General features: G+C 49.4%; 1 protein-coding gene across 3 annotated transcripts in view; it reads left to right on the top strand.

The window, feature by feature from the left end:
• mapkap1 (MAPK associated protein 1) overlaps window positions 1–12,965 on the top strand; it is a 74,243-nt gene extending 61,278 nt beyond the window's left edge. For 2 of the 3 annotated variants that reach the window (XM_079523773.1, XM_079523775.1), the window contains 4 exons: window positions 2,500–2,640; window positions 6,295–6,432; window positions 7,947–8,044; window positions 12,697–12,965. In XM_079523773.1, coding sequence (XP_079379899.1) covers window positions 2,500–2,640; window positions 6,295–6,432; window positions 7,947–8,044; window positions 12,697–12,819 — 500 coding nt within the window. In that variant the 3' untranslated portion in view covers window positions 12,820–12,965. The remainder of the gene's footprint in view (window positions 1–2,499; window positions 2,641–6,294; window positions 6,433–7,946; window positions 8,045–12,696) is intronic. The other variant, XM_079523774.1, reaches the window with a different exon arrangement.
• The last annotated feature ends 717 nt before the right edge of the window (window positions 12,966–13,682 follow it).

Genomic DNA, 13,682 nt, shown 5'->3' on the forward strand with positions numbered 1-13,682 from the left:
CAAACCTCACTGTGTAGCCAACGAGGGGCCAAACCTCCCCACTGTGTAGCCAACGAGGGGCCAAACCTCCTCACTGTGTAGCCAACAAGGGGCCAAACCTCCCCACTGTGTAGCCAACAAGGGGCCAAACCTCCTCACTGTGTAGCCAACGAGGGGCCAAACCTCCTCACTGTGTAGCCAACAAGGGGCCAAACCTCCTCACTGTGTAGCCAACAAGGGGCCAAACCTCCCCACTGTGTAGCCAACAAGGGGCCAAACCTCCTCACTGTGTAGCCAACGAGGGGCCAAACCTCCTCACTGTGTAGCCAACAAGGGGCCAAACCTCCTCACTGTGTAGCCAACAAGGGGCCAAACCTCCTCACTGTGTAGCCAACAAGGGGCCAAACCTCCTCACTGTGTAGCCAACAAGGGGCCAAACCTCCTCACTGTGTAGCCAACAAGGGGCCAAACCACCTCACTGTGTAGCCAACGAGGGGCCAAACCTCCTCACTGTGTAGCCAACGAGGGGCCAAACCTCCCCACTGTGTAGCCAACGAGGGGCCAAACCTCCTCACTGTGTAGCCAACGAGGGGCCAAACCTCCTCACTGTGTAGCCAACAAGGGGCCAAACCTCCCCACTGTGTAGCCAACAAGGGGCCAAACCTCCTCACTGTGTAGCCAACAAGGGGCCAAACCTCCTCACTGTGTAGCCAACAAGGGGCCAAACCTCACTGTGTAGCCAACAAGGGGCCAAACCTCCCCACTGTGTAGCCAACTAGGGGCCAAACCTCCTCACTGTGTAGCCAACGAGGGGCCAAACCTCCTCACTGTGTAGCCAACGAGGGGCCAAACCTCCTCACTGTGTAGCCAACGAGGGGCCAAACCTCCCCACTGTGTAGCCAACAAGGGGCCAAACCTCACTGTGTAGCCAACAAGGGGCCAAACCTCCCCACTGTGTAGCCAACTAGGGGCCAAACCTCCTCACTGTGTAGCCAACGAGGGGCCAAACCTCCTCACTGTGTAGCCAACGAGGGGCCAAACCTCCTCACTGTGTAGCCAACGAGGGGCCAAACCTCCCCACTGTGTAGCCAACGAGGGGCCAAACCTCCTCACTGTGTAGCCAACAAGGGGCCAAACCTCCCCACTGTGTAGCCAACTAGGGGCCAAACCTCCTCACTGTGTAGCCAACGAGGGGCCAAACCTCCTCACTGTGTAGCCAACGAGGGGCCAAACCTCCCCACTGTGTAGCCAACAAGGGGCCAAACCTCCTCACTGTGTAGCCAACGAGGGGCCAAACCTCCTCACTGTGTAGCCAACGAGGGGCCAAACCTCCTCACTGTGTAGCCAACAAGGGGCCAAACCTCCTCACTGTGTAGCCAACAAGGGGCCAAACCTCCCCACTGTGTAGCCAACAAGGGGCCAAACCTCCTCACTGTGTAGCCAACGAGGGGCCAAACCTCCTCACTGTGTAGCCAACGAGGGGCCAAACCTCCTCACTGTGTAGCCAACAAGGGGCCAAACCTCCTCACTGTGTAGCCAACAAGGGGCCAAACCTCCTCACTGTGTAGCCAACAAGGGGCCAAACCTCCTCACTGTGTAGCCAACGAGGGGCCAAACCTCCTCACTGTGTAGCCAACGAGGGGCCAAACCTCCCCACTGTGTAGCCAACAAGGGGCCAAACCTCCTCACTGTGTAGCCAACAAGGGGCCAAACCTCCTCACTGTGTAGCCAACAAGGGGCCAAACCTCACTGTGTAGCCAACAAGGGGCCAAACCTCCCCACTGTGTAGCCAACTAGGGGCCAAACCTCCTCACTGTGTAGCCAACGAGGGGCCAAACCTCCTCACTGTGTAGCCAACGAGGGGCCAAACCTCCTCACTGTGTAGCCAACGAGGGGCCAAACCTCCCCACTGTGTAGCCAACAAGGGGCCAAACCTCACTGTGTAGCCAACAAGGGGCCAAACCTCCCCACTGTGTAGCCAACTAGGGGCCAAACCTCCTCACTGTGTAGCCAACGAGGGGCCAAACCTCCTCACTGTGTAGCCAACGAGGGGCCAAACCTCCTCACTGTGTAGCCAACGAGGGGCCAAACCTCCCCACTGTGTAGCCAACAAGGGGCCAAACCTCCTCACTGTGTAGCCAACAAGGGGCCAAACCTCCCCACTGTGTAGCCAACTAGGGGCCAAACCTCCTCACTGTGTAGCCAACGAGGGGCCAAACCTCCTCACTGTGTAGCCAACGAGGGGTCAAACCTCCCCACTGTGTAGCCAACAAGGGGCCAAACCTCCTCACTGTGTAGCCAACGAGGGGCCAAACCTCCTCACTGTGTAGCCAACAAGGGGCCAAACCTCCTCACTGTGTAGCCAACGAGGGCTTTCATTACCTGCTACACGCAGCCCTCTGGTTGCCTTATTCCGCATGCGCTGCACACCTGCGCAGCCAGCTACGAACGACCCAGAATCCTGTTGGGAAACCGGGCCAATAATAATAATAATAATAATAATAATAATAATGTGTTCAGGTTCCAGAGGGGAGGAGAGCTCGGAGGAAGACCCTCCTGTGGACATCACGTCGGTTCAGGACATGTTGAGCAGTCATCACTACAAGAGCTTCAAGATCTCCATGATTCACAAGCTACGCTTCACTACGGACGTACAGCTAGGTAAATACCTGTACTACAGCACAGCACAGCACAGCACAGGACGGCTGACACACTGCTCAACACTCAAGTCTCGTTGTATTTGGCCGAAAAGGATATCTTTTTTAATATGATTATGGCAAATAATCCCAAAGTGTCAGTACACTGAGAGACAGCTGCTGTATCCTCCCACAGCTGCTCTATACACAGGGCTGCACATAATTATTTTGGGCTAGTTCTCAAAGGAGCACCTGGACATGCAAGTTGGTGCGCACAGGGGGGGGGGGTACTGTCGACGGACGGACGGACGTCTCTACACTGCCACAATATGTTATGCTGCCCACACAGCCAGATGCAAAAGATACAAAGATGCTAAACTACAGTCACAAACAGTGTGGTCGTTACGCAGCAGGAGGTTTGTTAGCAGCTCTGAAACGTCCTACACAATTAATTACTCACCTACTGCTGCAGGTTCCATGTTTAAATAAATTAATTCCAGTGTTGTTCAAGTGACAGATGCATGGTTTTCACATTGTAAATATGGTCGCGTGGTTTAGCGACTAGCACTATGACAGGAGCAACGTAAACTTTGGGAAAGTGTCATAGTAGCTTGTTTACAACTGAAACAGACTTCCTGTGCTCTGACTTCCTCTTCAAAATAAGAGTCACGTGTAAAGATTAGTCAACACTAGTTTTATTTCTAAGTCTACTTACAGGACATAACATCATATTTGAGTTCCTTTTGAATACCTGTCAGATTCTCTACATATAACTGTCGCAGCTCTTGGTGCGCAAATGCGCCTTGCATGCTTTGATCTACCGCGCAGAAAACATTTTGACGACGCATGCGCACTGGCGCACCAGTTGTGTGCAGGCCTGTCTATACATCTCCTTACAACAGTGTTTTACTGCTCTATACTTCTCCTTACAACAGTGTTTTACTGACTATACATCTCCTTACAACAGTGTTTTACTGACTATACATCTCCTTACAACAGTGTTTTACTGCTCTATACATCTCCTTACAACAGTGTTTTACTGCTCTATACATCTCCTTACAACAGTGTTTTACAGGATTTTACCGTTTGTGTTAAAAGTTTGACTCCATAAAACGTGTTACCTGCTATTTAATCAAATATTCTATTGTTTTATTACCTTTAGAGCATACGCTGAAGTATTTGCAGCTTTCAACGACGAATATCCGGCTAAAAATGGTCCGTCGGCATGTTATGATCATCATCACCAGCGGCCATGACAATGTGCTACTGGATCCGCCTCCATGAGGCGTTGTAGTCCAAACAAACCCCCCGTCCACTTACATTGAGCTCAATTTCCCAGAAGCCCTAGCGGCCCAGATGATGACTTGATTTCCGGTTTCGTCATCATAACGCGACGGCCTCGTCAGCAGGTCCCGGATAAATCCGCTGCTTCTTTTTAATTATTTTAAAACGGCGAATTAAACGCATTAAACAAATGTCGGGTATAGCGTTTTACGCGCGGTGGAACACTGGATTAAACAATTAGTGGCCGTCAAACTGTTAAAATAACACCATAAAACCACCATTGCGCCCCCTAGAGCACTGGTTCCCAAACTCATGTCAAGGACCCCCAAATTGACACTAAGTAGCCCAGTGGACCCCCATTAGAAGAGATATGCCAGGGACCCCCATAAGAGAAGATTTTTACGATTCTCAACCCGTTTAATTTCAAGGACCCCAGTTTGAAATGCATTAGTCTACGGACCCCCATTTAATGGCATTTCTACGTCTGGGACCCCCAATTTATATTGTAAAAAATCACTGTTACAGTGTACAAATGTAATGTATTTATTTGTATGTATTTATACACTCTCAGAGATACAGACCCATAAGGGTCCATTAGGTTCCAAACTATCATTTAGCTGGGGACCCCCTGGAACTCCCTCAAGGACCCCAGGGTGTCCCCGGACCCCCTGGAACTCCCTGAAGGACCCCTGGGGGTCCCCGGACCCCCTGGAACTCCCTCAAGGACCCCAGAGGGGTCCCCGGACCCCCTGGAACTCCCTCTAGGACCCATGGGGGTCCCCGGACCCCCTGGAACTCCCTGAAGGACCTCTGGGGGTCCCTGGATCCCCTGGAACTCCCTCAAGGACCCCTGGGGGTCCCCGGACCCCCTGGAACTCCCTGCAGGACCCCTGGGGGTCCCCGGACCCACTGGAACTCCCTCAAAGACTCCCTGAAGGACCCCTGGGGGTCCCCGGACCCCCTGGAACTCCCTCAAGGACCCCTGGGGGTCCCTGGACCCCCCCAGGGTGTCCCCGGACCCCCTGGAACTCCCTCAAGGACCCCTGGGGGTCCCTGGACCCCCTGGAACTCCCTGAAGGACCCCAGGGTGTCCCCGGACCCCCTGGAACTCCCTCAAGGACCCCTGGGGGTCCCTGGACCCCACCTTGGGAACCACTGCAGTACGTGATGAGGTTAGGCGTGTTGAACACAATCAGCGCTGGGATTTATTTCAAAATAGAAGCTCGGGTGCCGGGGAGGGGGGGGGGGGGGGGGGGGGCAGATATGGCAGCTTTTACTCTGAAAGCCGAGGGGGGGGGGGTGGGGGGGGGGGGGGGGGGGGGGGGGGCTTGCGTTCCGTACAAACACCGGGAGGCATAACGTTGCTTGCTTACTTCGCTATGATTACGATAAAGTCTCTGTAGAAGCGTTAATATTCGGGCGAGAGGCATGTTGTTGAAGTCAGAAATGAAGACAGAAGTCTATCCATCTGGTCAGAACCACGGAGAGCTCCCTAGATGACACGCGGCGAGCCTTTCTTTCTGACCCATAAACAGGGAGGTGAACGGCAGAGCGCATGGCGCCAGGCCAGAGCGCATGGTGCCAGAAGCAAGGAGTACATTGCAGAAAGCGAGGCCAACAACCCCCCCCCAAAAAAGAGAGAGAAAAATCTGAATATATATTTGATATCAATGAAAAAGTTAAAGTGTTTAGCCCATTTTGACCTGAGATCAGATTCTATAAATGTCTTCTACATCCTGACAGTTTTCTGAAGAAGCTATGTTTCTATGTCAGTCGTTCTTCGATTTAGCAGACCTACAAGCTCGATCTACAAGCTACGAGCTTGTAGATCTGCTATTTTTCAATAGCTAAAGTATAACATAATGCTAACACCAGAAGGGGTTAGAGTGATGGATTAGCTGGGACGTTTCCACGGAATGTGTTAAGGTGTTTAGAGTGATGGATTCAAAGTGTCGCCCATATAAGGACATCAGAAACCCCTCCCCCCTCCCCCACCAAAATGTGGAACTCCCTACCAACAGTCATTAAGACATGCAAATCCCTTGGCTCCCAAAGGGCACCTACGGACGGCTGCTATTCGAAACTGGCCCCCGTAAAATCTGAATTCCCCACCGCCTCCCCTTTCTCCCCTCACTGTATGTTTCTTTCCCTTTTTACCTCCTTTAAGATGAATTCCTGTTTTGACTGTCTATATAGTTGTGTATATTCATACGTCTCTAAATGTTTTGATGAATTGAACAAGGTGGACCTTATTGTAAACAAGTGTAATGCTTTATGGTGTCGTCCACTCACAGTTAACAGTCTTTGTATTGAGTTGTGCTTGAAATGTACTGGAATTCTGCTAACTGTTCAATCAATCAATCAACCCCCCCCCCCCCCCCCCCCCCCCCCCCAGGTGTGTCTGGAGAGAAGCTAGAGATCGACCCGGTGGCCAATCAGAAGACCAGCACCAAGTTCTGGATCCGCCAGAAGCCGATTTCTATCGACTCGGATCACCTGTGTGCCTGTGATCTGGTGGAGGAGAGGAGCCCTAGTCAGTACACACACACACACACACACACACACACACACACACACACACACACACACACACACACACACACACACACACACACACACACACACACTAAGCCCACTGTGTCACAGAGCTGTAAGGGTCCATTTGGTTCCAGACTATCATTGAGCTGGGGACCCTCTGGAACTCCCTCAAGAACCCCTGGGGGTCCCCGGGCCCCCTGGAACTCCCTCAAGAACCCCTGGGGGTCCCCGGACCCCCTGGAACTCCCTCAAGGACCCCTGGGGGTCCCCGGACATGTAACATGTCCTTATAAGGAGATAACATGTCATTATAAGGAGATAACATGTCATTATAAGGAGATAACATGTCCTTATAAGGAGATAACATGTCCTTATAAGGAGATAACATGTCATTATAAGGAGATAACATGTCCTTATAAGGAGATAACATGTCCTTATAAGGAGATAACATGTCCTTATAAGGAGATAACATGTCCTTATAAGGAGATAACATGTCATTTTAAGGAGATAACATGTCCTTATAAGGAGATAACATGTCCTTATAAGGAGATAACATGTCCTTATAAGGAGATAATAAAATGTCCTTATAAGGAGATAATAAAATGTCCTTATAAGGAGATAACATGTCCTTATAAGGAGATAACATGTTATTATAAGGAGATAACATGTCATTATATGGAGATAGCATGTCATTATATGGAGATAACATGTCCTTATAAGGAGATAACATGTCCTTATAAGGAGATAACATGTCCTTATAAGGAGATAACATGGCATTATGAGGAGATAACATGTCCTTATAAGGAGATAACATGTCCTTATAAGGAGATAACATGTCATTATATGGAGATAACATGTCCTTATAAGGAGATAACATGTCATTATATGGAGATAACATGTCCTTATAAGGATAGAACATGTCCTTATAAGGAGATAACATGTCATTATATGGAGATAACATGTCCTTATAAGGAGATAACATGTCCTTATAAGGAGATAACATGTCCTTATAAGGAGATAACATGTCATTATATGGAGATAACATGTCCTTATAAGGAGATAACATGTCCTTATAAGGAGATAACATGTCCTTATAAGGAGATAACATGTCATTATATGGAGATAACATGTCCTTATAAGGAGATAACATGTCCTTATAAGGAGATAACATGTCATTGTATGGAGATAACATGTCCTTATAAGGAGATAACATGTCCTTATAAGGAGATAACATCTCCTTATAAGGAGATAACATGTCCTTATAAGGAGATAACATGTCCTTATAAGGAGATAACATGTCCTTATAAGGAGATAACAACATGTCCTTATAAGGAGATAACAACATGTCCTTATAAGGAGATAATAACATGTCCTTATAAGGAGATAACATGTCCTTATAAGGAGATAACATGTCCTTATAAGGAGATAACATGTCCTTATAATACCATGTCCTTATAAGGAGATAACATGTCCTTATAAGGAGATAATAACATAACTTGTCCTTTTAAGGTCACGCCATCTTCAAGCTGACGTACCTCAGTAACCACGACTACAAGGCACTCTACTTTGAGTCTGACGCTGCAGCGGTCAACGAGATCGTTCTCAAGGTCAGTAGGTCGTTGTGAAGGTCAACGAGATCGTTCTCAGGGTCAGTAGGTCGTTGTGAAGGTCAACGAGATCGTTCTCAAGGTCAGTAGGTCGTAGCGCGCCACTCGGTGGCACGCTACGAGCTTGTAGATCTGCTATTTTTCAATAGCTAAAGTATAACAAGATGCTTAGTTAAAAACACCAAAAGGGGTTCCCGTCCAGAATGGGTTAAACCAGTGTACAGTTTAAACAAGTGCCTGCAGCCAATACTGAGGACAGCCTGCAGCCAATACTGAGGACAGCCTGCAGCCAATACTGAGGACAGCCTGCAGCCAATACTGAGGACAGCCTGCAGCCAATACTGAGGACAGCCTGCAGCCAATACTGAGGACAGCCTGCAGCCAATACTGAGGACAGCCTGCAGCCAATACTGAGGACAGCCTGCAGCCAATACTGAGGACAGTCTGCAGCCAATACTGAGGACAGCCTGCAGCCAATACTGAGGACAGCCTGCAGCCAATACTGAGGACAGCCTGCAGCCAATACTGAGGACAGCCTGCAGCCAATACTGAGGACAGCCTGCAGCCAATACTGAGGACAGCCTGCAGCCAATACTGAGGACAGCCTGCAGCCAATACTGAGGACAGCCTGCAGCCAATACTGAGGACAGCCTGCAGCCAATACTGAGGACAGCCTGCAGCCAATACTGAGGACAGCCTGCAGCCAATACTGAGGACAGCCTGCAGCCAATACTGAGGACAGCCTGCAGCCAATACTGAGGACAGTCTGCAGCCAATACTGAGGACAGCCTGCAGCCAATACTGAGGACAGCCTGCAGCCAATACTGAGGACAGCCTGCAGCCAATACTGAGGACAGCCTGCAGCCAATACTGAGGACAGCCTGCAGCCAATACTGAGGACAGCCTGCAGCCAATACTGAGGACAGTCTGCAGCCAATACTGAGGACAGTCTGCAGCCAATACTGAGGACAGTCTGCAGCCAATACTGAGGACAGTCTGCAGCCAATACTGAGGACAGCCTGCAGCCAATACTGAGGACAGTCTGCAGCCAATACTGAGGACAGCCTGCAGCCAATACTGAGGACAGCCTGCAGCCAATACTGAGGACAGCCTGCAGTCAATACTGAGGACAGCCTGCAGCCAATACTGAGGACAGTCTGCAGCCAATACTGAGGACAGTCTGCAGCCAATACTGAGGACAGTCTGCAGCCAATACTGAGGACAGTCTGCAGCCAATACTGAGGACAGCCTGCAGCCAATACTGAGGACAGCCAATACTGAGGACAGCCTGCAGCCAATACTGAGGACAGCCTGCAGCCAATACTGAGGACAGCCTGCAGCCAATACTGAGGACAGCCAATACTGAGGACAGCCTGCAGCCAATACTGAGGACAGCCTGCAGCCAATACTGAGGACAGCCTGCAGCCAATACTGAGGACAGCCTGCAGCCAATACTGAGGACAGCCTGCAGCCAATACTGAGGACAGCCTGCAGCCAATACTGAGGACAGTCTGCAGCCAATACTGAGGACAGTCTGCAGCCAATACTGAGGACAGCCTGCAGCCAATACTGAGGACAGCCTGCAGCCAATACTGAGGACAGTCTGCAGCCAATACTGAGGACAGCCTGCAGCCAATACTGAGGACAGCCTGCAGCCAATACTGAGGACAGCCTGCAGCCAATACTGAGGACAGTCGTGCCCACATCGCGAGTAGCAACGTGCTTGGAACTATACCGTTGGGGAAACGACCGTTTGGAAGCAGATGCCGGCGTGCGGAAAGTCGGACAAAGACGTCGCTGTACCGGTGAGATCGTTTCAGACGTGTTCCTAGGGGACACGGTGGCACAGTGGGTAGTGCTGTCGCCTCACACCTAGAAGGTCCTGGGTTCGATTCCCGCTCGGGACGCTGTGGGTGCTGGCGGCGTGTTTCCTCCTCCGCGTCATCAGTGCCCATACCCGAGGCAGGATTGGCGAAAGGGCCTTTCTGTGTGGAGTTTGCATGTTCTCTCCGTGTCCCCTAGGGTAGGTACCCTCACATGTTCTCCCCCATGTCCCCTAGGGTAGGTACCCTCACATGTTCTCCCCGTGTCCCCTAGGGTAGTTACCCTCACATGTTCTCCCCGTGTCCCATAGGGTAGGTACCCTCACATGTTCTCCCCGTGTCCCCTAGGGTAGGTACCCTCACATGTTCTCCCCCATGTCCCCTAGGGTAGGTACCCTCACATGTTCTCCCCGTGTCCCCTAGGGTAGGTACCCTCACATGTTCTCCCCGTGTCCCCTAGGGTAGGTACCCTCAAATGTTCTCCCCGTGTCCCCTAGGGTAGGTACCCTCACAAAAAACATGCAGTAATCCTTGTCTCTAAACTGCCTCCCCCTGGCCAGCCGGGGCGCCCGATGGAGGGGAAAGGAACTGGTTGGAATAACGTGTTCCTTCCACACGCTAGGGCATTAACGACTTGAGATTTTTCCAAGTCGACTTGTCAGACAGTAAAGTCGAAGTTTAGTCGATTTATCGTTTTGTATGGGGGGGGGGGGGGGGGGGTGCGCACGCTCAACAGGGGCGGGTGGAGGTGCGCGCAATACGGAGCCTGTCAAACAAAGCACTGCGCACACAGTGGCCTCGCCAATATGGCACAGTGTATGTATCATCTATATGGCAAAGCGCTGATTATCAAAACATAAAACTATAATAGTAAATACTAAACAGTGTGTGCGTCGCACACTGGTGCACAGACCAGAAAAGAGAACACAACAGGAGAGGGGGCATCATTGGCACACAGCGCCAGCAGCAACAGCGCAGCAGCACAGCGCAGCACAGCGGCCCGAGAAGTACACAATACAAAATATAACATTAACACTAGTGGCAGTCAGAACACAATATAGAAGACATAGGTCTATATATTATCATCACAGCAGCCAGCAGCAGTTTGGCACATCATCAGAATACAATCTGCATTACCTTCCACGTGAACCTTCTCCTCCTCCTTCCCCTCCAACTCGATAACGTTCTCATGTTAGTTTGTTACTTATTTTCTGAGCCATGCAAATAAACAACAACCCGCACCGCACTGACCGGAGACGGAGAGGTTCATATGATGTGCCCCGCGCGTAAAGCTAAACCAGAAACAGGAGTCATTGCGTCAGCACGGATGTAGCCTCGGAAAGCCAGACGTTTTATTTCCAGCATGGAGGTGAGGGGGATATCGTTTGGGGATAAAGTTTGCGCGCTTCTATCTGTTACTTCTCTGACGCAGCGCAGTTCAAACTTCAAATTCAGCCAGTCAATAGTGAGAGCCACATACACAGCTGCAGTTGGTTTTTAATTAAGGGCGCGTTCTGAACTTCTGAATGCAATGCAAACTAATAGACCAATTATTTGTTTACAAACATTGGGACTGGGCGCACGGGTGACTGTTTCATGTAATCAATTCCCAACAGTGTTGCGCACAGAGAACAGCTGATATACAAGCTCACATCGCATCGCAGATGCGTCTGTTGTGAGCTTAGAGGTCTGCGTGCGCGACACCATCGCGGGACGAAGCATAAATTATACTTGATGGGCTGCAGGTGCGCGTGCAGCCGTGCACAAATAGGCTCTGCTGCCGTGTTCATGAGCGCACCTCCCGTTCTTATGACAGCGACTGGAGGTTCTGTTTTGAATTGCTATTATTGTTCAAACACAACAGAAACCAAGGATTGACTTCTGTCCGTGACAATAATCAATGCTACAGTTTGAATTCTGTACGCACGCACACAGAGCAAAAAATATGATATGGGGAACACTTTTTTTTCTTTCTTTTTTTTTTCAACTTTCGACTCTGAATCGACTTGTGTTAATGAAATCGATAAATCGATAAATCGATTTTTTTAGTGAATGCCCTACCACACGCTACGTCCAACCAGGGAAACTCCCCCCTGTCAGGTGTAAAGGAGCAACTTGGACACTCAGGCATGAAGGAAGCATGAGTTCAAGTCCGTTGCTCCCCCCATGTCCCCCATATATGGGGACTAGGTTGGTGGAGGGTGTGTAGAGCCCAGGATCACATTAGATAATTGACACAGGGGTGAAAAATGGGTTACAAAATCGTGGGATAAAAATTATAGAAATTAAACGTGTTCCTTGTTGGAGTAGAAGTTTTAAGGGGTACCCCGGCCCGTTAGCGTTTTTGTTTGGACCGTTTTGAGCAGAATAACTTTTCGTTTCGTCGGTTTAAAGGAACTGTCGTTGACTTTGTAGGGCGCGCTGCCCGGTGCGAAGAGGACCGACGTGGGCGCTGTTTATTATTTAACCCATTCTGGGCGGGAACCCCTTTTGGTGTTAGCATTATGTTATGCTTTAGCTATTGAAAAATAGCAGATCTACAAGCTCATAGCGCGCCACCGAGTGGCGCGCTATGAGCTTGTAGGTCTGCTATTTTTTTTAAATCGAAGAACCACTGACATAGAAACATAGTTTTTTCAGAAAACTGTCAGGATGTAGAAGACATTTTTAGAATCTGATCTCAGGTCAAAATGGGTTAATTCTGAGTTGCGTGCGCCTACGAGTGCTGTTGACTATGGTTTGTTGATTGTTGGTTTAAGTAAAGGGTGATTGTTACAAACTATCTTGTTGTCAACTTCAGATCAACTACATCCTGTTTTAACTCCTCAGATCAACTACATCTTGGAGTCCAGGGCGAGCACATCGCGGGCCGACTACTTCGCCCAGAAGCAGCGGAAGTTGAGTCGACGAACCAGCTTCAGCTTCCAGAAGGACAGGAAGTCCACCCAGTAGACCCAGCGCCATCTACTGGGGACTGGGGAGTTAGTTAGTTAGTTAGTTAGTTAGTTAGTTAGTTAGTTAGTTAACTAACTGGTTCATATATTGATGTACTGTAATAATGGTTTATATATTGATGTAATAAAATCACTCTTGATTCTCACAAATCCCTGGTGTCTCCACCTGGTGTCTCCACCTGGTGTCACATCCTGATGACCATAAAAGGGTATAGATTCACATCCTGGTGACCATAGCATAGACATAGACAACTATTCCACAATCTCTGAATGCTATAGAGTCTGGAACTACACCTCCTGAATGCTATATAGAGTCTGGAACTACACCTCCTGAATGCTATATAGAGTCTGGAACTACACCTCCTGAATGTTATATAGAGTCTGGAACTACACCTGAATGCTATATAGAGTCTGGAACTACACCTCCTGAATGCTATATAGAGTCTGGAACTACACCTCCTGAATGCTATATAGAGTCTGAAACTACACCTCCTGAATGCTATATAGAGTCTCGAACTACACCTCCTGAATGCTATATAGAGTCTGGAACTACACCTCCTGAATGTTATATAGAGTCTGGAACTACACCTCCTGAATGCTATACAGTCTGGAACTACACCTCCTGAATGCTATATAGAGTCTGGAACTACACCTCCTGAATGCTATACAGTCTGGAACTACACCTCCTGAATGTTATATAGAGTCTGGAACTACACCTCCTGAATGCTATACAGTCTGGAACTACACCTCCTGAATGTTATATAGAGTCTGGAACTACACCTCCTGAATGCTATACAGTCTGGAACTACACCTCCTGAATGCTATACAGTCTGGAACTACACCTCCTGAATGCTATATAGA

The sequence above is a fragment of the Electrona antarctica genome (assembly GCF_951216825.1).
Source record: "Electrona antarctica genome assembly, chromosome: 16".
NCBI classification, from domain to species: Eukaryota; Metazoa; Chordata; class Actinopteri; order Myctophiformes; family Myctophidae; genus Electrona; species Electrona antarctica.